Raw genomic sequence first — 24,644 nt, 5'->3', positions numbered from 1 at the left:
GTTCAGAATTTCTCAGTTTTCAAATAAATAATAAGCACTCTACCATCAAGCATATTACTATTTCAGCAGTGAAATGAAAGAACATTCATGCTAAATGGGATAAATACATAAAATATCCTCACATAATTTCAGTCAGGTTAGGTTTTGCCACCAAAAAATTAACAGAAGGTTCAGTTTTCAGAGCTTTTTGGATATTGGAATTGCAGTTAAGTAACTTGATAGAATTGTCAAGATTAATTTCAAGATTAATTAAGGGCTTACCATAGGGCCTAGTTACACAGTAAGTAGACATAATATATGGTAACTATTATTATAGTAAAATTAAAATATATTCAACTTTGTTAACTGAGTGAATGGATGTTTTTAATTAAAAGTATTACAAGTATCCCCAAGTATTACAAGGGCAATCTGCAGGGGACTGTGGGTACCCAAATGGGTAAGGAGGGACGGAGGATGACTTCAGCAACATACAAACAAAACACCCACCAATTATGAACACGAATGCCAGGAAGTATCTTTTAAAATCAACTGGGGAAAAAATAAATAAATAAAAATAAATAAAATAAAATTAACTGGGGGTGGGGAGCAGGGGCAGGCTGCATGAAAGTTTTAAAAGAACATCTCTGTAACCATAAGAATTTACTCAATCTTTTAAAATGTCTATGCAATCCCCTCTTATAAATATAGCTTTTGGAGCGAGGGAAAAAAGAAGTTAAACGTGAATAATTTAGATTTTAAGCTCTCACTCATGTACCTTCAAACAATCCTCTAAAAACAGCTTACCTGGATATTTTGGAAATAAAAATGGAAACAACTATGGAGAAAACACTAACGCTTCAGTATTTTTAAAAGCAAAATTGGTCACAACATCTGTATGGTACTCAATTATTTAACTCCCTAACAGTAAATTCTTCTTTTTAAAAAACCATTCAGGAAAATGGTTTGCCACCACAAAGTGGCAAAATATTTTTAAGAGCAGACAAATCTTGACTTCATTTTTGTACATCACTTAGAGAAAGATACTTGACATTTTCCCAAGAAAATGAACACTGGCATAAAAGAATGTTTTTAATTATTAACATAAATACTCATCACAGTTTTCAAACACTTGAAAAGAATTCCCTTGGTCCTGGCTTTAACACACCAATAAGCAGTTTTAAGTTCTCTATGTTTCCATTATGATTTCTAAGTACTTTGGATGTTTCTTTTGTATTATGTTCAATAGGGTCTACCACACAGAGGTCTGAGTTATTTCTCAACAGATGGACTTCTTTTAAAAGGCAGTTTAGTCGATTTATTTCACTATTTCTATTTTACCAAAAACAGGTTGTCCAACAACTTACTATATGTTAGTCTTTAAATTCTTTTCCAATTCAATCATCCAGCACTTAATGCTGATCTTGTGCTCAACGAGCTTCAAATCTGACATTTTGTGATTCCTCCCATGATGAAGTGGACTCCACTGTTGCCAGGGCCAGGCCAACCGAGGCAAAACATTTAAGACCTAGGACCATATATGAAGAAGAAACCCCATTTTCAAAAATGCCCAAAGAATTCACTGAATTGAACTGAAGAGCAGTTCATATTTTAAAACCAAGCAGCTATTCCTGTTGGAGTGAGAAAGAGAGTGCTCTGCCATTTCTACCTACCAGGGTAACTCCCCACCAAAATCGTAAGCTAAATGGTAATGGCAAAATATAGTTAAATGTATTAGAATTAGAACAGGGTTGTTTTCAAATCTTAGAGAACTGCGTATCATTCAAAAAGGCATCTTCAATTTCTTAGTGCTTTCCTATTCAGATCACAAAATGTAATTCTCACAAACTGCTGTGACCCTCAGCTGTTCATCTTATTCCCTAAACAAAAAGGCGTCTACCACTTATGGTTTTAGGCAATTTAATCTCTCTGAGGCTTGGTGTCTTTATCTGTGAAATGGGGATTAATAGAATTTAACTTCATTCCATTTCTAGAGTAAAATGAAACAATGTACACAAAGTGCTTGGCACAATGCCAAAAACAGGAGTGGGAAATACATAGTAGCTATTATTAATTACAGAAAGTAAAGTCTGGCAACCTTCCTAGATGGTGGGACTAAGCAGAAAAGTGAAGGCAAACCTTATAGGAGGTATGTGCTTTAAAAGAAAACCACTATTCTATTTTAAGGCCACTTGGTCCAAAAGGAAAGAGACAAAAATTATGGACTACTTAAACTTCTAGTGGGCAACCAGATTTAAGAAACAATTTGCAAGTCTAATTAGCAGTTCTACAAAAAGGATCTGGATCTACCACCCAAGTAGCTCATCCCCATATATACTGCTTACTTTGTAATTACATTCCAATCAAATTACCCAATAACTTTAAAAACAGGTTTAACAAATTTATGGTCCTACCATTTTGGCAAAACTACCTCCTAAAAGTCAGTTATCTCCAAATATGCTCTAAGAATCATCTGCATCAGAATCACCTTTCTAAAAACAAACTGGTGGAGTAGTGCTCAGAAATCTTAAGCACATTTGTTTTGAGAACTGCCCAAAAGATGTTTAGCCAAAACATTCTATGTTAAATCCACCCAGAGTATAACTTAACCTCCACTTTCCCGCAAGATCTGCCACTAAAGCAAGCTCTGTTCTGCTGCTGTGCCTGAATTAATTAGGAAATAAAGGTAGAACAGGACCAGTAAATATCAAGAAGTAAGGATGCACTTCAGAGGCACCAATAACTAAGAACATCTTTCATTTTTAATCAATGTGAAATTAATTCAACCATAACAGAGAAGATGAACACATAATACACAAATTCTTTAATGGCCCCCCACAGAAAAACTGATCTTAGGAAGATTAAACCTGGTTTCATCAGGAGCTTTGCTTTGAAACAGTACACAGTGAAGTATGGTCTTATTTACACATAAAAGGCTGAAAATTAACCTCATTAGAGACCCAACTCCAATAAAACATGCCTGGCATAATTTTTATGTAACACATCTAATTATCCAGTTTATAAAATTTATCTAATACTCTGATGTTACATGATTCTCTATATTCAAACTAGACTTTAATGTCCAACAACTAATCATTTCCAAAAAAAATAAAGCACTGCAGTCCAACAAGCGATGAAGAGCTCACTCTTGATACAGGAATACATGTCAGCACAGCAGTGGGTGTCCTACAGCTGCCTGGGTCAGAAAGTGATTACCACCTGTGGCAGTGCTACTTTACTGTGGAAGCCCTTTATCAACACTTTGGGATATAAGCAGAATAATCATCAAAAAATATTAAAAGTGTTTTAAATATGTACAACTCAACACAGATCATTCAGGCATACTACTTGAGGTCCTAAATTCTCAACCTGGATGCTTAGTATAAGCTACTCATACCACTACTCACTGCTTCACCAGAATGGCTGTACATTTTTCCCACCAAAAGTAGGGCTATTGCACCATACGTTTCATGATCTCTGTAAAGAAAAAAAATCATTGTCTTGGTTTATATTTCCTTAAAAAACAAGTAAAGCTACAAACTGTCTTAAGAACTTAGTGAAATCTGAAGATTTCTAAAGAAATCACCTCAATTCTTTTTAAAGCAACCCGCACAGACACACAGTCAATATTTGTAAAAGATCAATTCTGAAACGCAACTAGCTGCGACGCTTTAATAAGCAGGCACCGCAAAACGTGCAAGGGTTTGCACGCAAGCATTCACTCCATGGCCCCCTGACTCACCGTCAGGTGCCAAAACTGCCAGGTGCCAAAACTGCAACCGGGAAGGGTTTTCAGGATTTCACAGCGGCTCTGTAACTTTGAAGATGTGGAGAACAGTAACAAACAGTTTAAATGATCCCTCTTGTATACAGGAGGAAACCACAGGTCCCATTAAATGTGTCCCTTCAAGCACAGCTTGAGCAGACTGGGAAACTACCTTTCCCGAAGCCTGGGCGGAAGGCTTTTTGCAGATTATTTTGGCTGGTTAAATTTTTCTGTGTTTGGAATTACTAAAGTTGGAGGTGTGTTTAAGGGATAGGCCTAGTTTGCAGGCATACAGGAGATATCGTATCATTTCTAGTAACCCAAAACAAGGCCCTTAGGGGACTGCAGTTGTCCCTTCTGTTTGCTCTTGAGGGAAAAGAACTATTTTTAAAATGTTATGGGATGCAATCGGAAAAAAAATCCAGAATGTGGAAAATTCTACCCAAAAAAGTCTGGAGTAACAAACTGCAAGGGAATAAAAGTAATGGCAGAACTATGGATGAAAAACTTAGGAAAATTCTAAACCAACTGCAACGTATAAACTTTACTTGAATTCTAATTTGAACAAAACTTAGATGTTGATTTTGACACACTGACTGCATATATAATGATGTAAAGGAACTGTTGCTATTATTTTAGGTGTGATAACATTAGTGTAGTTAAATTTTTAAAGTCCTTATCTTTTTAGAGATCTATACCAAAATATTTATGGTAAAGTGATATGTTCGGATTTGCTTCAAAATAATCCAGTGGAGGTGGGCATGTGATGAAACACATTTGGCTAACAGTTGATACATGTCGAAGCAAGGGACTTTCACTTACCATAATACATAATGCATGCATGTTCATTTACCATAAGAAAATCAAACAAATATTATGGTACAACCACTGATAATTCTGTCTAAAATAAGCATTAAGACAGTTTGGCAACCTGAAGGAATGCTTATTATATAATGCTAAATGAAGAAACAAATGTACCTATGTCAAAGTTTCAAAAGCATAAGGTTAAGGAAGAAAAGAGAATAGGAAAACCAAACTGAATTTGTGAGTTAGTTATTACCGACTTTATCTGCTAGTATTAGACTACTGCCATTAGACATTGCTAATGAATTCAGGAGTAGGTAGGTAATTTAAACTAAGAGGACTGTGTATAAAAACAATAGTGGAGAGGCCTAGAATAAACTAAAGAATGCATGCCTCAACTTAAAGGCACTGTTTCAAATAAATACTCTACAACATAAAATATTTTCAACCAGATATTCAAATATCCTAATTTTTAAGGTGACCGTGTCATTTATTTGCCAAAGCAAGCTACTTTGAATAAAGAAAGGAGAAGGTAACAATCAAACCAGGATGGTACAGGAAAACCAGGCCAATGAGGCATTAAGTTTGCTTACTTGTGTTTAAAGTGAACTGCCTAAAGTCAAAATGAATTAACCTCATAAGGACTAAAGACCGAAGCCCAGGGAGGCACAGAGATTTGCCCAAAGTCACGGTGTTAACTGGAGAGGCAGGTGCTAGAAGTCATCACCCAAGTACCCTCACACTCTGTTTAGTACCACTTTCTTTAGGTTTTGTTCTTTTTTTTTTTTTTAATTACATGTGTCCTGCTCCTTTTTTCCACAGAAGGATTCTCTCCAAAAATATGTTCTTCAATCAAATAATTCTAAAAATAAGGCAAAAAAAAAAAAAATGCAGTGACAGGAAGGTGAAGAATGTCAAACAAATGCTTACAAAAGCAAACTCTATCAATCCACACATATGTGAAATCCTATACTCTAGGACCAAACACTTTTTCTACATGGTGGACAACTCTTCCAGCTTTAAAAGACATTTCTGTACCATGCATGATGTCAGAATAAAAAAATTAATTAGCAATAACTGGCCCCTTGGAAGACTGAAGAAAAGCACACATACATTGATGCACCTAAGAGCCTCCCAAATGTTAATTCTTTCCTGATTATCTCACTGAAGAGGCAAGAAGCAAGACCTCAGAGCCTACTACATTCCCAGTATACAGCTAAGAAAATGGGGAGTCTCCAGAGCAGATTCTATGGCTATGCGCTGACTAAAGGATCTGCTTGGCTCCAACACCCATTAACAACCTCTGTATTAGCCCATACAGCTATTAACATCAAGATCAGCACTATATTTCAGAAATATGCAATTCTTTACTTACTGCTTCACAGGAAATTTGCCAGCCCAACTACTTTTCTTATAGGAAATTAGAAAAATCATAGGCTTTAGAATCAGATCAACCTACATCTGAATCCTTACTTTGCCATTTACAAGCTAAATGACCAAATTGAAGGAACTTAGATTTCCTCCTATACAAATGAAAAGTACCACCAGAGTTATGAAGATTAAAGCATGTGGTACAAAGCCTGGTACTTAACAGGTACTCAATGGGAAGCTTGTGCTTTAATTTTTATTTTATGTAGTTGATTTACAATGTTGTGTTAGTTTCAGGTGTACAGCAAAGTGATTTAGTTACACATATACCTTTATCTGTTCTTTTTCATATTCTTTTCCCATAGAGGAAGCTCTTGTTATTTCTACCTAAAGGCTTCATTCAATGGCCAATTCAAATAGGATACAAACTTTTATTTACTTTATTTTTTACTTATTTATTTTTTGGCTGTGCAGCCTTGTAAGCTCTTAGTTCCCCGACCAGGAATGGAACCCAGGTCTGAGCAGTGAGAGCACTGAGTGCTAATCACTGGACCACCTAGGAATTCCTGATACAGGTTATTTTTAAAGCAACTGAAGACTACAGTCAGGGTCTTGGTAAAGTCTGTAAAGAGTTATCTCCTGGATCATCAGTTAAATCCAAAACTTTGCATGAAAGTATGCAATCAAGGTAAGCACAGATTACAAAGTATATTTGCAGATCTATTTTTCCAAATTTTGTTACATTATGAAAAAAAGATACTCAACTAGTCAATCACTGGTCCAATAATAATTCCTTGAAGTGCTAAACTTTAAAAATACTATTTTATTTCCTCACCATTTCCACAACATGTGTGACTCCTATATAAGCTTCTAGAAGGCAGACTGTGTCTCATACATATAATATTCAGAATATCGGGTCGGGGGGGCAGGAGGTGCCTTACAGATGTGCTCAAAAAATATTTGTTAACTGAAAAGTTGATATGCTTCCCTTAATGGCTTTAAAAAAAAAAATACTTTAATGACAGTATCCTTTCACTTCAAAACATTAAAATGTACAAGGTTCATAAGAATAGCACTCCCAACAAAAGAAGATACTGTTTATAAATAAGAAGCACTGTAGGTAAAATAGACCAAAGCTCAAAAATTGAATTGCAATTCCCTATGAAAGAAAATTTTAAAAAACAAAACACCAAAATAATGAGCACCTCAGAACAAGAAAGTGCTATCCATTCCATTTCCAGAAACAACTTACCTTTTTGCTCCTTCCTTTTGCAGATTTGAAATCCAGATTCTCACACAATCACTGGCCTTCTCTTCTGTTTGATTCAATAGCATACACACTACTGAGCATACACACTCTCTCTGCTATTACATACATCAATAGAAAGCACACTGCTCTTACTCTGCTTTCCAGCTACGAAAACAAAAGTGCAAAAGTCCTAACCCAAAATTACTTAAAAAAAAAAAAAGAGAGAGAAAGAAACTAATTAAAAAAATTTTTTTGATTTAACATTCAAGGTAATCATATACACTCCCATCTTTTCCCATACTACAATTATGTATTTTAAATGGCTTTCTTCCCCAAATGAGAAAAGATTCTTGTATCTTCATGGGAGGGCAAGCAATTACAATTAATACATACTAAAATAAGCTGTTTCTAAATGGGTGAGATACCATCAGAGTGTGTGCTTTTGCAGGAAACAGAATGGAGAGCCGTGAATGGGAGTCTCTGCACTTCATATCTGCAAAAGAGAATAAAAAGGTTAACTTAACTCTAGACTTAGAACAGAGTATCTTCACCTGTTTAAAGCAATGCCCATAAACAATTTAAATTAAATAATGAAAATGTGCTAAAACAAGAGGTTTGTGGGTGAACTCAACCGCTTAAACTGTATCTACAGTTTTAGAAGTTACTATTTGAACACTTTTTATACCACACCATCTTGATCTTAAAGGTTTAAAAAAAAAATCCCATCTCTTCTTTAGACTCTTCTTAAAGTTATTATAATTAGCTAAATGTGCTTCCGTATTGAACAGTTATCTAGGAGAAATCAGTTCTCACAGTAACAGTCAAAGGGCTCATTTTTAATAAATGTCCTTCCCCTTATAAGGGCTGACAGTTAACCTTTCGGGAACCCCAATGCACACACCCCTTTCTCCAACCTCATTAAAATTAAAGGTTAATTTGAGAACTGAGCAATCTCCCCCACCCAGCACCCCCTTCTCTGCGAAAATCCTTCTGCATTTTGCATGAACCCACCCGCCCCAGTGTGGGTGAGCAGGGCCAGGTCGCGGAAGGAGGCCAGGACGGGGGGGTGAGAGCCGCGAGCCCGTCAAGCACCGCGCCCCTCACCCGGCGGCACACCTGCCCCACAGGCGCCCACCTGGGGCAGGGACCGCCCTCTCGCGGCCCCGCGCGCCTGCCCCACACGGAGCGCGCGCCACGCGCCGCGCGGGACCCGAGGGCGGCGCAGGCGGCGGGGCACCTGAGAGGCGGGGGCCCGGCGTGACTGGGCCACCCGGGCTCGCTCCCTCCCCGGGGGCGTGCTGTGGGCGGGCGCGGTACCTTTTGGACAGATCCATGAGGACCCCGGAGAAAAGCTTCTCCCCGAGGCGGAACGACACGACGAGCGCGTCCTCAATGATGTGGTCCAGCGTGACCCGCACCTCCGAGCCTGGGATGAGCTGCGACACGGCGGAGTCCCCGCCCGCCGGCGGCACGAGCGCCGGGGCTGCGGGCTGGGGCAGCGGCGGTTCCTGACGCTCCTCGGGAGCCGGGGGCTCCGCGGGCGGCGGTGCAGGGGAAGGTGGAAGGCCGGGCCCTTCCGGAGGCGCGGCTGCCGCCGGCTCCACCACCCGGGCGGGCAGCTTCTCCTCAGGCTCCAGCTCCGGCCCCGCCGCCTCCGGGCTGCGGGCGAGCTCCCCCGGCGGCGGCGGCGGCGGCGGGAGCGGCGGCTCTTCGGCCTGAGGAGAGGACTGCTGCCCGTCGGCCTCGGCGTCCGGCACAGATGCCTCAGTGGCTGTGACCGGGAGGGGGTCAGTGCCGGCCTCGCTGCCGGGGATGGGCTCCATCTCCGGCTCGGCCTCGCCGGCGCCCCCCTCCCCGGGGGACGCTGCAGTCGCTGCCGCCTCTGCAGCCACGGCCGCCATTTTCTTCCTGGCTTCTCCCTCCTCCAACTCGGGCTGCAGCGGCGGCGGCGGCGGCAGCAGCGCTGCTTGGTTCCCTGGGCCTTCCCCTCCCTCCCGCGGACAGTTTTGTCCCGCCCTTGCCCCGATGCTCGTTATTGGCACCGCGCCATTGGTTCTGTCCTACACCCCTCCCGCACTTGTGATAGTCCATTGGTCAGGAGAGGACGTCTATCATCCAGTCAGCCCATCCTTCCCATACAGAGTAGGAACTTCTCATTGGCCAGACGAGTTGTCAAATGCCGAATCTGGAGGAGTGGAGGGGCGGGCTCAAAGGGGGCGGGGGGAAGTCACAAAAGCTGAACCTATGCCTATCGCCTCTTTCTATTGGATGGAAGAGAAAATAGAGTCTTATGGTTGGCCTATGCTCCTGCCCATTATCAGCCAGGTTTTCAGAGATGGGATAAAGGAAGGAATCACGTGGCGCGCCTGTTCTTTCAGAGGCTACGGAGGGGAGGAGTAACGCGGTAATGAGCGAGGGGAACAGCTTCCCAAGAATCTCTGCGCAGAGGTCCTTAGAATAAATGTTATTTCTAGGCGCGGACCTGCTTGCGCCTGCGTGTAGGCACGACAAGCTCCTTTGGGAGGGACAACTAAAGTTTGAAGATAGTTCTACAAACAGTTTCTGAGCTCCTACTATGCTAGGCACTCTGCTGGGTGCTGAGGATAGAATGATTTTAAGACATTCTCCACAACCTCATGGCAGCCACTTCAGCTCCCACACAAGGAGTGCTTCCTTGAGTTCTCTACTTTCTAGGAACGATACACCTACTTATTTCAAAGTAGGAAAATGCTAATGAAAGTAAGAAGGATACCATGCACACCGAATTAAGATGATGAATGTTCCAGAGAGCAGTCCTGAGGCACTGCTGGACTTCCACTTGAACAGCAATTTTCCAACCCAAATTCATTGGAAAGTGGTCACACCTAATTTTTTGCTTCCGCCTTTGTCTTTCCTTGCCTCTTTTTGCCACTGGTGCAAAAAAGCCTCTCTCTTCAACATCCTAATGCCCCTACTTCTCTGTTCCCACTTTAAGTTTCTTGATTTGTTTTGTCTGGAAGAATCTACTGAACCCATTTCTCTGAAAGTGTGGAGTGAGCCTCTTCTCCAGAAGAGATGGTAGGCACTGAGAATGCCTACAGGAGGGAGGGGAGAAAAGTTGCCAACATTAGGGGAAGTAAAAAGTGAAATTCTAGACTAATTACAGCCAACATTTATTGAGCACCCTCTATATGCCCGGCACTAGTACAGTGTAACACCTCATTTAATCCTTACAATAAGGCAGGTACTGTTATTATACTCGTTTTATAAATAAATTGAGGCACAAAAAGGGTGCCCAAGGTCACTCAGCTAGTAAGTTGCAGAGTCAGAATTCCAGGTGTGTACTTTGGGGGGTAGAGGATAAATCAGGAGTTTGGGATTAACATATACACACTACTATATATAAAATAAACAACAAGGATCCACTGTACAGCATAGGGAACCATACTCAATATCTTATAATAACCTATAATGGAAAAGAATCTGAAAAAGAGTATATACATTATATATATATATATTTGAATCACTTTACTATACACCTAAAACTAACACATTATAAATGACCTATACTTCAATTTAAAAAGTAAAGTAAAATAGCAAAAAAATAAAAATTCAGTTTTACATTGAAAGCACTGAAAATGGGAAAAAGTAAAATCACCATATGCTCCATTTCAAGTCCTGGGGCTCTTGGGAAAGGCATGTAGGAAATCCCAGTCAGGGCAGGCTCAGTAGCTCCAAAGTAACAGAAGGAAATAAATTTACTTAGTGTCCATTCTGTACCAGAGATTTTCCCATAAACTCTCATGTAAAATCCTGTGAGATAAGTCGTCTCCCTCTTTTACAGGTGAGGAAACTGATCCTTAGCCAGGTTAAAGGTCGTCTTAGTGGTCACACAGCTAGCAGTAGATCCTGTAGAACCCAGGTCTTTCCAAGTGCATGATTATTTCAGTCATTCACTGAACATATAATTTATCCCCTGCAAGCTAGACGCCTGCAGAAAACAGACATGGATCCCACCTTACAAAAGTTTTCACTTTTCTATATTTCAACATAATCAATCAGCTAAACATAGCATATAGTTCTGTGAGACTTGTAGGCCCACACTGAGTTCTCACATTGTATAATATCCCACAGGGAGAAAAATACAATTCAGGTCCTAGGACCTGATCACCTCTTGCAGTAATTCATTGCAAGTTGCTGTAGTAAATCATTTAAATTAAGGATATATAGCAGATGGTGGCATATCAAGTCCCCCTTCTAAATCACCATTTTCAAAGTGCAGCTCAAGAGCCTCTACTGGCTCCCTATGTTCACATCAAATGTATCTTCTTCTGCTTGTTGTTCAAGGCCCTCTCTGTTCCTACTTTAGCTTTCAAGGTCTGTTGTCTACTACTCTTCAAGCTTTCTAATACTGGGAAGATCTTTCATCCATTTATTCAATAAATAAATATTCAGGGCCCACTGTATGTCAGTTACTGGGCTAGGCAGTCAGAAGGCATGCAGAAAGAACATGAAAGCCTCCTCGGAGTTATTTTTCTAGTTAGGGAGCTAGAAAATAAGCAATGAATAAGTAACATGATTACAGATTATGAGCAATGCCATAAAAGAAATAAACAGGGTGAGGTGATAGGGAATAGCTGGGGAGGGGCAGAGAGTGTCTTCTTTAGATAAGGTGGTCAGAAAAGACCTCTCTGAGAACAAGATATTTTAACTAAAATGCAAAGGATAAGAAGGAGCCAGCTACTGACATTGCTAAATGAAACATAGGGTCAAAATGAATAGCAATTGCTTAAGTCCTGTGGCAGAAGAGGGCTTAGCTTACTCCAGAAACAGAAAGAAACCAACATGGTTGCAGAGGAATAAGCTGAGATAAGGTTGGAAAGGAAGGCAGGAGTCAAATCATATTTATGTACTGCAAATACAAAAACAAGAGATTCTGCCCTCAGCGGGTTCCAAATCTCCTTGGAACCCAGCTTTTACATGTGTTATTGTATCCTAGTCTCCCCTGTCTTCAGCCTCCTCCTGGCATAGGATCAGCACAGAGGCGGGCCCTTGGTATTTGTGGAATGGAGAACCACATGGTATTTGTTGCTGAATAGATAGAGGTTTTGATGAATGGTTGGAGGATTGGATGATGTCTTAGTCCATTCATGCTACTAAAACAAAATGCCCCAGGGTGGGTGGGGAGGGTTGGGGAGGATGAATTGGGAGATTGGGATTGCCATATATACATTACTAATAAGAAAAAAAAAATCAAATTGTACACTTTAAATACATGCAGTTTATTGTAAAAAAATAAAATAACAAAAAATAAAACAAAATGCCACAGACTGAGTGGCTTATAAACAACAGAAATTTACTTCTTACAGCTCTGGAGTCTGGAAGTACAAGATCAGTGTGCCAGCACAGTCAGGTGAGGGCCCTCTTCTAGGCTGCAGAATTCTTGTATGCTCTATGGCAAAAGGAGGCAAGGGTGCTCTCTTGGACCTCTTTTATAAGGGCATTAGTCTCTTTCATAAGGGTCCTACCCACATGACGCAATCACCTCCCAAAAGCCCCATCTCCTAATAACCACCTGGGTGGTTAATATTTCAACATGTGAATTTTGGAAGGACATAAATATTCAGACCATAACAGATGAATAGTTGGCTGACTGGACAAATCGTTGAATGGATGGATGGATGGATGCATGGATGGCTGGATGGGTGGATGGAGGGGTGGACAGATGAATGGCAGGCATAAGGAATCCAGCTGACTACCCAAGTGGGTCCTCGCTGTCACAGACAGACTTTGATCTCTGAGCTCTGCGGGGTACTACAGTTTGGTGGATAAAAACTCAGAGAGTGGAACGAATGAACCTGTACGTGACTCCCCAGTTGGCCTCTGACTAGCTTATGATCTGGGCATGATCCTAGGCAAGTTGCTTAACTTCATTTATAAAATGGCTTATTAATAACTACCTTCCTACAGGGTTTGTTTTTTAAAGTATGTAACATATATGAAGCACTTAATGTAGAATTAAAATCATGGTGAGCATAGCTCAATAATTGTTATTAGCACCTAGATCTAGAAATGCGGAATTATCATTGCATCTGGGGCTGATCACGCTCCAGGGGTTCTGACCCCCAATAACCAAACTTGTGAGAGACTAAGTAAAAAAAAAAACAGACACTGGGGTGCCGGTTCATGCAGAGGGATAAATATGGCTACGTATGGCTTAGTCATTTTTATTTTTGTTTTCTGAGCCTGGTCTCTCAGGAAATCAAATTACAGACAGACAAAGCATGGGTAGCAGAGACTCAGGACAAAAGGAACTAACTGACAGCACATGGCTGTGAAGTGACAGTGGCTGAATAAAGTGCTCCTCCTGTTCTAGGCCTATTTCTGTCCAAGTAACCAATATTTCTCTTCTAAAATCAGATCGCCCACTCCCAGACCAAGACTGACATGTCTGTCAGTAGTTATCCATCACAATCACTGGCTCTCTCTCCATGTGTCTCAGTGGTTCTCCATGTACTGAGGGATCTCTCTGAGAATCCGCTAAAAAGCTTTGTTTTGCATAGTGTGATCACATTTATATAAAGTACAAAAACAAGCAAAACAAATTTATGCTGTTAGAAGCCAAGATAGAGGTTATTCTTGGCAGGGGAAGAGGGACAGTACAGCTAGTGACTAAAAGGTCATATGAGTGGAGTTTTCTGGGATTCTGATAATTTTCTGTTTTTCATCTACTCACTAGTTATACAGGAATGTTCAGCTTATAAAAATTCATCAAGCTGTGCCCATATGTGCTTTTCTGTGCATAGATTTGTATTAATTATCTTTTACTGTTAGTGTCTTAAACAACATATATTTATTTTATCAGTGTCTGAGGGCTGAAATCCAGGATGGCTTAGCTGGGTCCAATATTTAGGGTCTCTCTCAAGGCTGTAACAAAGATGCCAGCAGAGGCTGCAGTCTCATCTGAAAGTCTGACTAGGGAAGGGCCCACATCTAAGCTCATTCACATGATCTTGGCAGGATTCAGTTCCTTGGTGGCTGCTGGCTAGAGGCTGCCCTCAGCTTCTTGCCACGTGGGCCTCTCCATAGAACAGTTTGTGATTTAGAGCTTGCTTCATCAAAGCAAGCATATGAGAAGAGCCAGAGAGAAATGGTGCAAGGAAGAGAAAAGTCACAGTCATTTATAGCCTAATTTCAGAAGAGGCATCCTGTCACTTGTGCTATATTCTGTTCAGAAGCAAGTCACTAGACCCAGACCAAACACAAGCGGAGAAGACCATACAAGGGCATGAGTACCAAGAGGCAGGGATCATTGGGAGTTGATGGTTACATCATTTAAAGGTTTTAAAAGATGAAAAGGAAAAATATTTCAGATGTTTCTCCAAACTTCCCCCCACACACTCACTCACAGACTGTGCTAAAGCCTCTTGTTCGATGTGGATACTTTCCCCCGATACTACCTGCTCCCTAGTAACAGATCCTCACCTCAGACTGGGAGAGTGGAAGAGGCCATCATATTAAAAAAGTATATCCCAATACTGAGGACAGTCCCTATAAGAAGAGCCATCATGGATCCAACCATTTAGTGAGCACCTACTATGTGTCAGGCTGAGACAGCAGCCAGATGAGCCTGAGGGTGATCAAGCACATCAAAGGTGTGCAGTATCCCTAGACATCTTCCTCCATGGTCTCAGGTGTTCTTTCACATGCTCCCCTCCCCTCTCCTCTCCGTACATTCTCGACAGCTGCCATGTCAACATAGTTCCTTGAAGATGGACCCCAGAGACTCCCCTGGTGGCACAGTCGTTAAGACTCTGCACTCTCAATACTGGGGGCCCAGGTTTGATCCCTGGTCAGGGAACTAGATCCCACATGCATGCCACAACTAAGTGTTCGCATGCCTCACGAGCCTGTGTCCTGCAACTAAGGAGCCCACCTGCCGCAACTAAGACCAAGCGCAACCAAATAAATAAATACATAATTTTTTTTTAATAAATAAAAATGGACCCCAAGGGCACTGCTTGGGAGGGAGTAGTTCTAGGCTGATCATCTCACTTTGTCTGGGACTGAAGGGTTTCCTGGGACACAGGATATTCAGTGGGACAGTCCTAGGCAAACCCTAAAGGTTGGCCAGGCTTCATGCTTCATGTCTTGCAGAAATTAACACTGATCTTTGCAACAATCCAGCAAGAAAGGGCGCCTCAGAGAGGTTAAAGAAACCTTCCCAAGCTAGAGACTGGGCCTCTCAGTCTCCAAAGAATGTGCCCTCAGCAACTTCGATCTTTTGGCTGTTTCTTGTAGTTCCTCAGCCATCCCCTGGGACAAGATCCTTGGGTAAAGGCCAGATCAGTGTGCATTTTTTTGTCTAGCCTTCTAGTTCCAAGCCCACAGGTTAAATCTGACCTTAAAAATAAAAGTAGAAAATTTGAAAAAACAAAAACAAAACCTGACCTTAGATTCTAAACACCCCTGATTGTCCCCACCCGCTCAAGAAAATTCCAAAATTGACATGTATTTACTTGACATTCCTCTCGGTTGGGTTCTCCCATCATTTCAAATGTGATAGTTATTAGATTTTTAGACCCTTGTAAAGTATTTATCAAGTGCTTACTTCACATCAGGGCTTAAATCGATTAAGCCTTATTATATTCCTATGAGATGCATCACTATTACTATTAATGATGACTATTACAGATTAGGAAACCGAGGGACAGAGAGGTTAAGTAAGTTGCCCAAGGTCACACAGCTAGTAAGTATACGTGCCAAAGAGTAATATCTATTTGCTCATTGATTATAAAGAGCTCCCTGTGTTTTTTTTCTGGAAAGACTATCATTTGCTCTGACAGACTTAAGTGAAGCTTTCTGAAAAATGGGTGGAAATCTCAGCTAAAGAGGTACATGTGATATGACATCCATTCTTGAAAAACCACAAACCCATGATTATTTTGACAGAATTGCTTCTGTGTCACCACATTTCTCTCTGTCTTGGTTTCCTCATCTCTACCTCAAAAAAACTGGGCCAGGTCTATAAAGCAGCAACTATTCTTATTATCCCTCTGGAAGGTCTGGAGGCCTGGGCAGGAGCATGGAGGTCACTTGGTTCATCCAGTGTGAATTCTGAGCCAGAAGGTGCAGGCCAAGCCCTGGTCTTAGCATTTAGCTCACGGCTACTCACTCCCAAGCAGTTATTTTAGTGCTTACCCCCAGTAATTTCTCTCACTACACAGTTGCTATACATGCAAATAAAAAATGACCTGAATATTCAGTGCTAAGTTGCTTGGGTTCATTTTTATACCAAATGCCTACTCTCTGTTCTATTTGTATTTGTTTGTTTTTTAAAACAGCAGAGATTTTTTTAGGAAGAAATGTGTGTACAGCTATACATAGAAAAAAAACCCTTGTGACATCAGTCTTGGGCATCATTTGCACCTCTCCCACAGAGCCCAGCGCCTGGAGGACAGTAGGCCTTCAAAAATACTTGTAGGATTCATAAACAAATGACTAAATGAATGGTTATTTCCAGGGAGTAGGATTACTGTGGGTTTTTTCTTTTTGCCCATCTACATGTCCCAGTTATCCTAATTTTCTCATTTTTCTACAATGAACATGGATTTCTTACAGAAAATGTTTACAAATCTTACTTCCGCAAATAAATACATAAATAAGTGAATAAAATGGAGTCTGGGCAGTCTTGTAATAGGAAGATTCCAAACATGGGCTGCCTGGACAGGGTGTGCAGAGCTCCAGGCATGACTCGGTTGCCTGGGAACTGATGGGGAGGAGGAACGAGAGTCCCCATCCTGAGAACCCAGAGGCTCCACCAGCCTGCCGTTTCCTTTTCCTTTGAGTCACTAGACATCGTTGTGTGTGTGTGTGTGTGTGTGTGTGTGTGTGTGTGTGTGTGTGTGTGTCTCGTGTGTTACTAGGTGAAAGCGAGAAGCAAGTCCCAAAGAGTTTTTCAAGGACTGTAAATGATTCATAGGGAGCTCATAGACCTTGGCTGTCTTCGCGGCGCTGTGGTGGTGCCACTCCCACGCCCCCTCCCCCAACCGTCCCTGAACCCTCAGAGGCGACCCCTTTCTGTAAGTGTTGGCCCCCGTAACCAAATCCGAGTTCCTTCCAGGCTCAGCCCGCTACTCCACCCGGGTCTGTGGATGCTGATGAAGAAGGGAACAGACAAGCCAATTTAGTTGTCGTCCTCTCTTTGTTCCCTTGACCTTGAGGCACTTAACTCAGCAGAGCTCGCGGTGGGGGGAGCTCGGCAGAGTCCCAGAATGAAAGGCTAGAGACCTTGGAGGGCTGTTGGAGCCCGCGCTCCTTCTCTCTGCTTTGGTCACCATAGTGACTTCTCTCTGAAGCCTCAACCCTGTGGTTTTCGCTCGATATTCATTCATAATAAGGCCACCTCTGCGTTTTCCGCCCACTGGGGAACAGGCACCGAGTGCTTTCAGTCACATGGCTGACGCACTCGGCCTTTAAACTGTGTGTGTGTGTTGGGGGGTGGGGGGCGCAGGGGAGGTTCTGCGCGGCTGGGAGGTGGTCCTCTCTATTGTGCAGAGGGAAGGGTCAGAGCTGGGAAGGGGTTCAGATCCCTTCAGTTTACAGGGGGAAAAGGACTTGCTCAAGGTTTCTCAGCCCTTCGAGGGCCAGCCCCGATTGGAACATGACAGCCTTGACTCCTGGCGAACTGCTCACTGCACTCCATCATCAGGGATGCACGTAGGGCCCATGTTCTCCCCCCAGATTTTCTAACTTCTTGGTCTTTTGTGCCAAGCACCGGGCACACTTTCTGGGACTGTTACTAAAGGTTATCAAATTTATGGTACTCAGATCATGATGAGCACCTAGTAAAAGGCCAAAACTAGAGCTCCTGTAGTGAGACAAAGCACTTCCATTCCCAGTACAGATTTGCAAGTAAATTAGCTCATTTAATCCCTAAAATTACCCTGCAATGTGACTGTTATTATTCCCTTTTACATTGAGAAACCTGCAGCTTCAGGGAGTGTTTGAATGGGTCAGCTTGGAGTCAGAGATGAATTTGAATGCTAACTCTGCAATTTACTAATGATAAAGAATGGCACAATAGCTCATTAGTATAGGCAATGACTTCAAATTCACTGAGATCAAGTCCTGCCATTTCCCTGCTGTGTGACTTTGGGGAAGTTACTTAACTTCTCTGAGCCTTTATTTCTCCAGCTGTAAAAACATAATAGAACCTACTTCATAAGTCATTGTGAGGATTAAATAAAGTAATGTATGTAAATCACTTAGCACTGTGCCTGAGCATTAATAAGTGTTTTCTGTTATTCCAAAATTAGAAAGTACTCTTCTGCTAGAACTTCTGGTCACAGAGGAAAAGAAAATCTACACCTCTCTTCCAGGCTCACCCAGAGCCCAAAGCCTTTCCTTTGTGTCAGCCAAAGAATAGAGTACTTGAAAAAAGGACATTCCAAAGAGAGGGAGGTGAATTTGAAAGATGCTTTTTTATAGCTTGATTTTGCATTTTTAAAAGATTCAGACAAGGGAAGAGAAGGAAAGAGTTGAAATCTCTATCTCTCTGTACCCTTGCTGCTAATATCTCCACAGTTATGCTGCCCAACAGGGTGGTCGCCAGGCTCGTGTGGTTACTGAAAACATGAAATGTACCTGGTCCAAACTGAGATTTGATGTTAATATAAAACACACACTGGATCTTAAAGATTTGGTGGGAGAAAATTATAAAATATCCCATTGTAAACAATAAGGTCCTACTGTATAGCATAGAGACCAATATTCAACATTCTATGATAAACCATAATGGAAAATATATTAAAAAAAAAGAATGTATATATATGTGTAACTGAATCACTTTGCTGTACAGCAGTAATTAACACAACACTGTAAATCAGCTATACTTCAATAAAAATAAATAATTAAATTTAAAAAATAAATAAAATATCCCACTGATAATTTTTATACTGATTTCATGTTGGGATGATTTTTTTTTTTTTAATTTTTTTTTTGGCTGCACCATGCAGCATGTGGGATCTTAGTTCCCTGACTTGGGATCAAACTCGGGCTCCCCCCAAAAAAACCAAAAAAACAAAAACAAAAACAAAAACTTGGGCTCCCTGCCAGTGAAAGCAAGGAGTCTTCACCACTGTACTGCCAGGGAAGTCCCTGGAATGATATTTTAAATAAAATACATAATTAGAGTTAATTTTACTCGTTTCTTTTCTTTTTTTTTTTTAATATTTTTTGATGTGTACCATTTTTAAAGTCTTTATTGAATTTGTTGCCATATTGCTTCTGTTTTATGTTCTGGTTCTTTGGCCCCGAGGCATGTGGGATCTTAGCTCCCCAACCAGGGATGGAACCCACACCCCCTGCATTGGAAGGTGAAGTCTTAACCACTGGACCACCAGGGAAGTCCCCTACCCATTTCTTTTGATGTTTTTAATGTTTTTAATACCAGAAAATTCAGTTATATATGTGGCTCACATTGTATTTCTATAAGACTGAGCTAGTATAGAAAACTCTAATTCCAGCTCAGCTGATCTATGTAGGACACCTCCTCACATTTCTCTCATTTAATTATCACAACAATATTATCTGAAGTTATTGTTATCTACGTTTTACTGGTGGAGGACCAGCTTAGGGATGCTGACCCTTCATTTTGCCAGGTAAGGTCACCAAATCACTATTATTATGTACTGTCATAATTTCACAAAGAAAAGCCTTCTTTAGTAAGAACAAAATAGAACATTTCAACTATGTAAAAGTACATTGACCCCCACAACTGTCTCCTATTAAAAAAAAAAAAGCAGCTGGAATTCTTTAAGAGCTTACTCTTTTTCAGGCACTGGGATAACTTATGCTTTATTTTCTTCAGTTCTGTAAAATCCATGAGGTTGGTACAGATGAGGAGACTGAGGCTCTGAGAGCCATTTGGCTTATAAATTGGGGCTGTAGGATTGTAAGGAGATAGGTTACAGGATCCCCGGAAAAAGAGAACCAGGAACAGCTTTCTTGACATAAGAGAAGCCATTTTGGCCCAAGCCATTTTGTAACCTAAGCCCGGCCACAATGCTTGCCCTTGAAAAGGTCTCAGGGCCTCTTCCATGATCGATGATCTTAGAGAACAAAGGAATGCAGCAGCAGCAGAGAAAAGGCAGTCAAACAATAGTGCAGTGATAAAGCGATAAAGCAGAGTCCTAGTTCCTCCTCAAGAGATATACATAATAATAGATCTTTGAGTTCTGCATGAACTGAGGCCCCCACCCAGGTCGGGAATGGAATGATGATATTGACCCTCCTGACTTCCATCAACTAAAGCTTAGACTCTGTGACCTTGGCCCCAATTCTATGATTTCCAATTCTAGAAAGTCCTGACTTAGGTTTAGATTTTAACTTGGGCCAGGCCACTGGGCTAGCCTCCATTTTGTGGCTCCCGATATATAAATGTCCTTTATTAATTCCCAACTTTTGATCAATACTCTCAGTTGGGGGCTTCCCTGGTGGCGCAGTGGTTAAGAATCCACCTGCCAATGCAGGGGACACAAGTTCGATCCCCGGGCTGGGAAGATCCCACATGCCATGGAGCAACTAAGCCCATGCGCCACAACTACTGAAGCCCGTGCACCTAGAGCCCATGCTCCGCAATAAGAGAAGTCACTGCAATGAGAAGCTGGAGTGCCACAGCAAAGAGTAGCTCCGGCTAGCCACAACTAGAAAACCTGCGCAGCAACGAAAACCCAATACAGCCAAAAAAATAATAATAATTTTTTAAAAGAATACTCTCAGTTGCAGTAGAATATTGAACAAAATTTAAAGTGTTAGCTCTGCTCTGAGCAACTACTTTTTGTGAATGCAGGGGTCAGGTTGGATCTCTGACTGGAATTCATAAGTCTTGGTCCTTGACTTGGCCATTTTCAGCATTCCAGGCAAAGGGAGATCATTTTTCTGGTCCCCAGCAGCTACATGCATTTCAAGCCTTTGAGAGAACACAGCACACAAGGAAGACTAAGAGAATGACTATAAGCAGGATGGTACCCAACATTTGGAGGGCACTCTGAGGCCAAGGTCCCCACAACCCAAACCAACTCAGATCAGACAGATCAGACTGTTGAAGTCACCTTCTTAAGCCAAATGGCTTGCTCAGTAATCTTATGTAGCTGAGTCTCAATTTCCCCAAAGTATTAATCCAAGTGCAGAAAGTGGTGTTGGCCACAGCACAGCTACTTCCTTGCTCATCTAAAAGATAATCAAGGGCTATCCCGTTAACAATAATTTTGGCCAGAGAGTCCAGGGATTTTTGTTGGACAGCTATTGCTTTAGCAGCAGATTCTGTGCTGGCTTCGGGAGTTAAGGAGAGATTCCTAATCATAGCCTCCTTTGCACTAACTCCAAGCCAGAGGAGGAGGGATCTGCTAACGGAAGGGAATTTTGAATCAAGAATGCCTCCTGGTAATTCCTATTTGGTTTGCTAATGCAAACTGAGGGGATTTGCAAATTTTCAAAGGGTACCTTTGGGGGTGGAGTTATTCCCCCGAAACTTGGATGGTTTTATCAGGATTATAAATTTGACATGTTAAGCACTAGTTGGGGACTTCCCTGGTGGTCCAGTGGTTAAGAATCTGCCTTCCAATGTAGGGGATGTGCGTTCAATCCCTGGTCCAGGGACAAACCTGCACGTTATGACGAAGACCCAGCGCAGGCAAAAAAAAAAAAAAAAAAACTATAGTTGCAGCCTTATGGCAATTTCCCCACCAGTACCATCCCATAATTTGGAAATTTTTTTTTTATTCCCAGTAAATTAGTTATTTATTCTAATCAGAAAGGTCTGAATTTTATTTACCTGTTGCATTGTTAAAACTTTTAAGTCAAAAAATAAATACGCTAAGTTCAATTTTAAATTTATAGACACTTTCAAGTTCATCCCATTTACAATATCATATCAAAGCTACATTTTAAAACTTTACCTATTTCTTCTTCTACAAGGAAAACTTCTAAAGTTCTTTTTAAAAACTTATTCTTGGTGCTTCCCTGGTGGTGCAGTGGTTAAGAATCCACCTGCCAGTGCAGGGGACACGGGTTCCATCTCTGGGCCAGGAAGATCCCATATTCCATGAAGCAATTAAGCCTGTGCGCCACAACTACTGAGCCTGTGCTCTAGAGCCTGCGAGCCACAACTATTGAAGCCCACACGCCTAGAGCCTGTGCTCTGCAACAAGAGAAGCCATCTCACTGAGAAGCCCATGCACCACAAGAGTAGCCCCTGCTCACCGCAACTAGAGAAAGCCTGTGCACAGCAACGAAGACCCAACACAGCCAATAAATAAATATTAAAAAAATAATAATAAAATAAAAAATGAAAACTTATTCTTTCTCTTAAAAGAAGTGAAGTAGGCATGCCAAGTGATTAAACGCCATAGAGGATGAAGTAAAATAAAAAAGCAAGTTCAGGCACTCGGACCTATTTAAAAAGTCTGCTATTGTTTGGTACTTTCCTCATTCCTTCCCCCTAATGAAAAAAAAGTTCTGATAGCTTGTAAAAGCTTTTTTCTGTTCCCATGGTGCGTCATGGACCATAAGGTATGGAGAAGGGGTACCTTAAGAGATTATGGGAGAACCAAGTGGCCATCCTGACTCTCCTAGAACTTGGTGGCCTTACTTAGATAAAACCTTTTGATTTCCAGTATCGATGTTTCCCAGGAGGGGAAGTAGTGTGTTGTGAAATGATGATCTATGATGTTAAATGTTGAGTTAGAATATTAATGGATCTCTGAACCACGCTTTAGTATGACACTCTGCCCACACCTTTCTCTGGTATTCGGGCTCAGTTCTTTTAGTGTGAACTGTGATCTTAATCACATGTGTTTAGAAGGGAGGTGAATGGCGGAGAGAAGTACTTCTATTTATACCCTTTTTTTATAGGAGTGCCGCTTGAAATTGGAAAACCTCTTTGTTTCCATAACATTCCAAAACCATGTACCAAGCTAAAGGCACAGCGGCTATCAGTGTAAATGTTAACTGATTTTTCTTGAGCAATTATGCATGCTCTTCTGGTCAGGGCAAATAATTCTGCCTGTTGTGCTGAATTACCTTGTGGGAAAGGTCTGTGTTCAATGAACTCATACTGGGTAGTGACCGCATCACCAGCTTGGTATTCTCCCTGTTTACTTTCGGCATAAGACGCACCCAGTGACTTAAATCTAGGTTATATAGATCTATGTGCTTTAGATCTGGACATGGGGTGACTAACTGGAAAGTGACTGTCTTATAGGCATGTTCTTCTTCCGCACCTGGTAAGGGAAGTAAGGTAGCAGGATTAAGAATGTTGCGCCAGAAAATTTTTTAAAAAATTAACATTAAAATTTAGGAAAAGGGAATTCCCTGGCAGTCCAGTGGCTAGGACTCCTCACTTCCACTGCAGGAAGCCCAGGTTTGATCCCTGATTGGGGAACTAAGATCCCACATGCTGCACAGTAAGGCCAAAAAAATAAACAAATAAATAATTAAATTAAAAAAAAAAAAAAAAGAAGGTCATAGCGTTTAAGATGTATGTTAGATGGAGATAAAAGTAGGAGTCCATAAGTAGTGAGTCTGCTCCAGGAAAGATGCTGACCTTAGAACAACAGCATGAGATGTTGGCAGATAAACATTATTTCCTAAGGTCAGATCTGATGAGGCTTCTATTAACTGAGTTGCAGCTGCCAGTCCCTTAAGCTGATTTGGGTCATCTCTGGCTACTGAGTTCAGTGGCCTGCTATAATATTCAGCAGGCCTCCTTCTTCCACTGTGGTCCTGAGTTAAAATTCCTAAAGCCTGATTATTCTTTTCATGGACAACTACGGTCATAGACTTGTAGTTGGGTAGACCCTGAGCCAGAGATTTGGGATGGTTATCTTAAGGTTAATAGCGGCTTGTTTGTGTGTGTGTCTTCCCACGATGGGGGTTCTGGTGTGGCGGTTTCGGTGAGTTCATAAGGTGGAGAAGCTGTTGAGGAAAAATTAGGAACCCAATGCCTGCAATATCTTGCCAGGCCTAAAACCTCTCTAAGTTGTCTTTTTTGTGGTAGGTTTTGGAAAGTTTGTATTTGTTGTATGCACTTTAGAGAAAAGTAAAATCCCTTAGTGCTTTAAATCATGTCCAAAATAGCAAATATCCTGAGTGCAAAACTCAAGTTTTTCCTTTGAGGACTTGTGACCTTTGTTTACAAACTGCTGGAGTAAATATATTGAGTCTAATTTAGAGGCGTCCTGTGTGGGAGAACATAGCAACAGATCACCCACATATTGTAAAAGTAAGGGAATTGCAGGGTGCTCAGATCTTGCTAGAGGGCTTGGGGAAAATATGTGGAAGCTTCAGTAAATCTCTGGGGCATTAAGGTCCAAGTATATTGCTGATTGTCCCATGAAAGGCAAATAAATGTTGGTGATTTGGGTCCACAGGGATGCTAAATGAAGCTGAGCTTAAGTCTACCACTGTGAACCATTTAGCAATTGGTGGGACCTGTAATAT

The 24,644-nt window shown here is 41.4% G+C and overlaps 1 protein-coding gene across 9 annotated transcripts in view; it reads right to left on the bottom strand.

Moving 5' to 3' along the window:
- Positions 1-9,143, bottom strand: part of PWWP2A (PWWP domain containing 2A) — a 31,768-nt gene extending 22,625 nt beyond the window's left edge. For 7 of the 9 annotated variants that reach the window (XM_057729828.1, XM_057729853.1, XM_057729874.1 and 4 more), the window contains exon 1: positions 8,481-9,143. In XM_057729828.1, coding sequence (XP_057585811.1) covers positions 8,481-9,064 — 584 coding nt within the window. In that variant the 5' untranslated portion in view covers positions 9,065-9,143. Of the gene's footprint in view, positions 1-1,343; positions 1,505-7,166; positions 7,649-8,480 lie in introns of those variants that run through there. The other 2 variants (XR_009052873.1, XM_057729817.1) reach the window with 2 other exon arrangements.
- Positions 9,144-24,644: the final 15,501 nt, after the last annotated feature.

This window comes from Hippopotamus amphibius, chromosome 1, assembly GCF_030028045.1.
Source record: "Hippopotamus amphibius kiboko isolate mHipAmp2 chromosome 1, mHipAmp2.hap2, whole genome shotgun sequence".
NCBI classification, from domain to species: domain Eukaryota; kingdom Metazoa; phylum Chordata; class Mammalia; order Artiodactyla; family Hippopotamidae; genus Hippopotamus; species Hippopotamus amphibius.
Note: the sequence above shows the minus strand (reverse complement) of the source record. Positions and strands in the feature narration are given on the sequence as shown.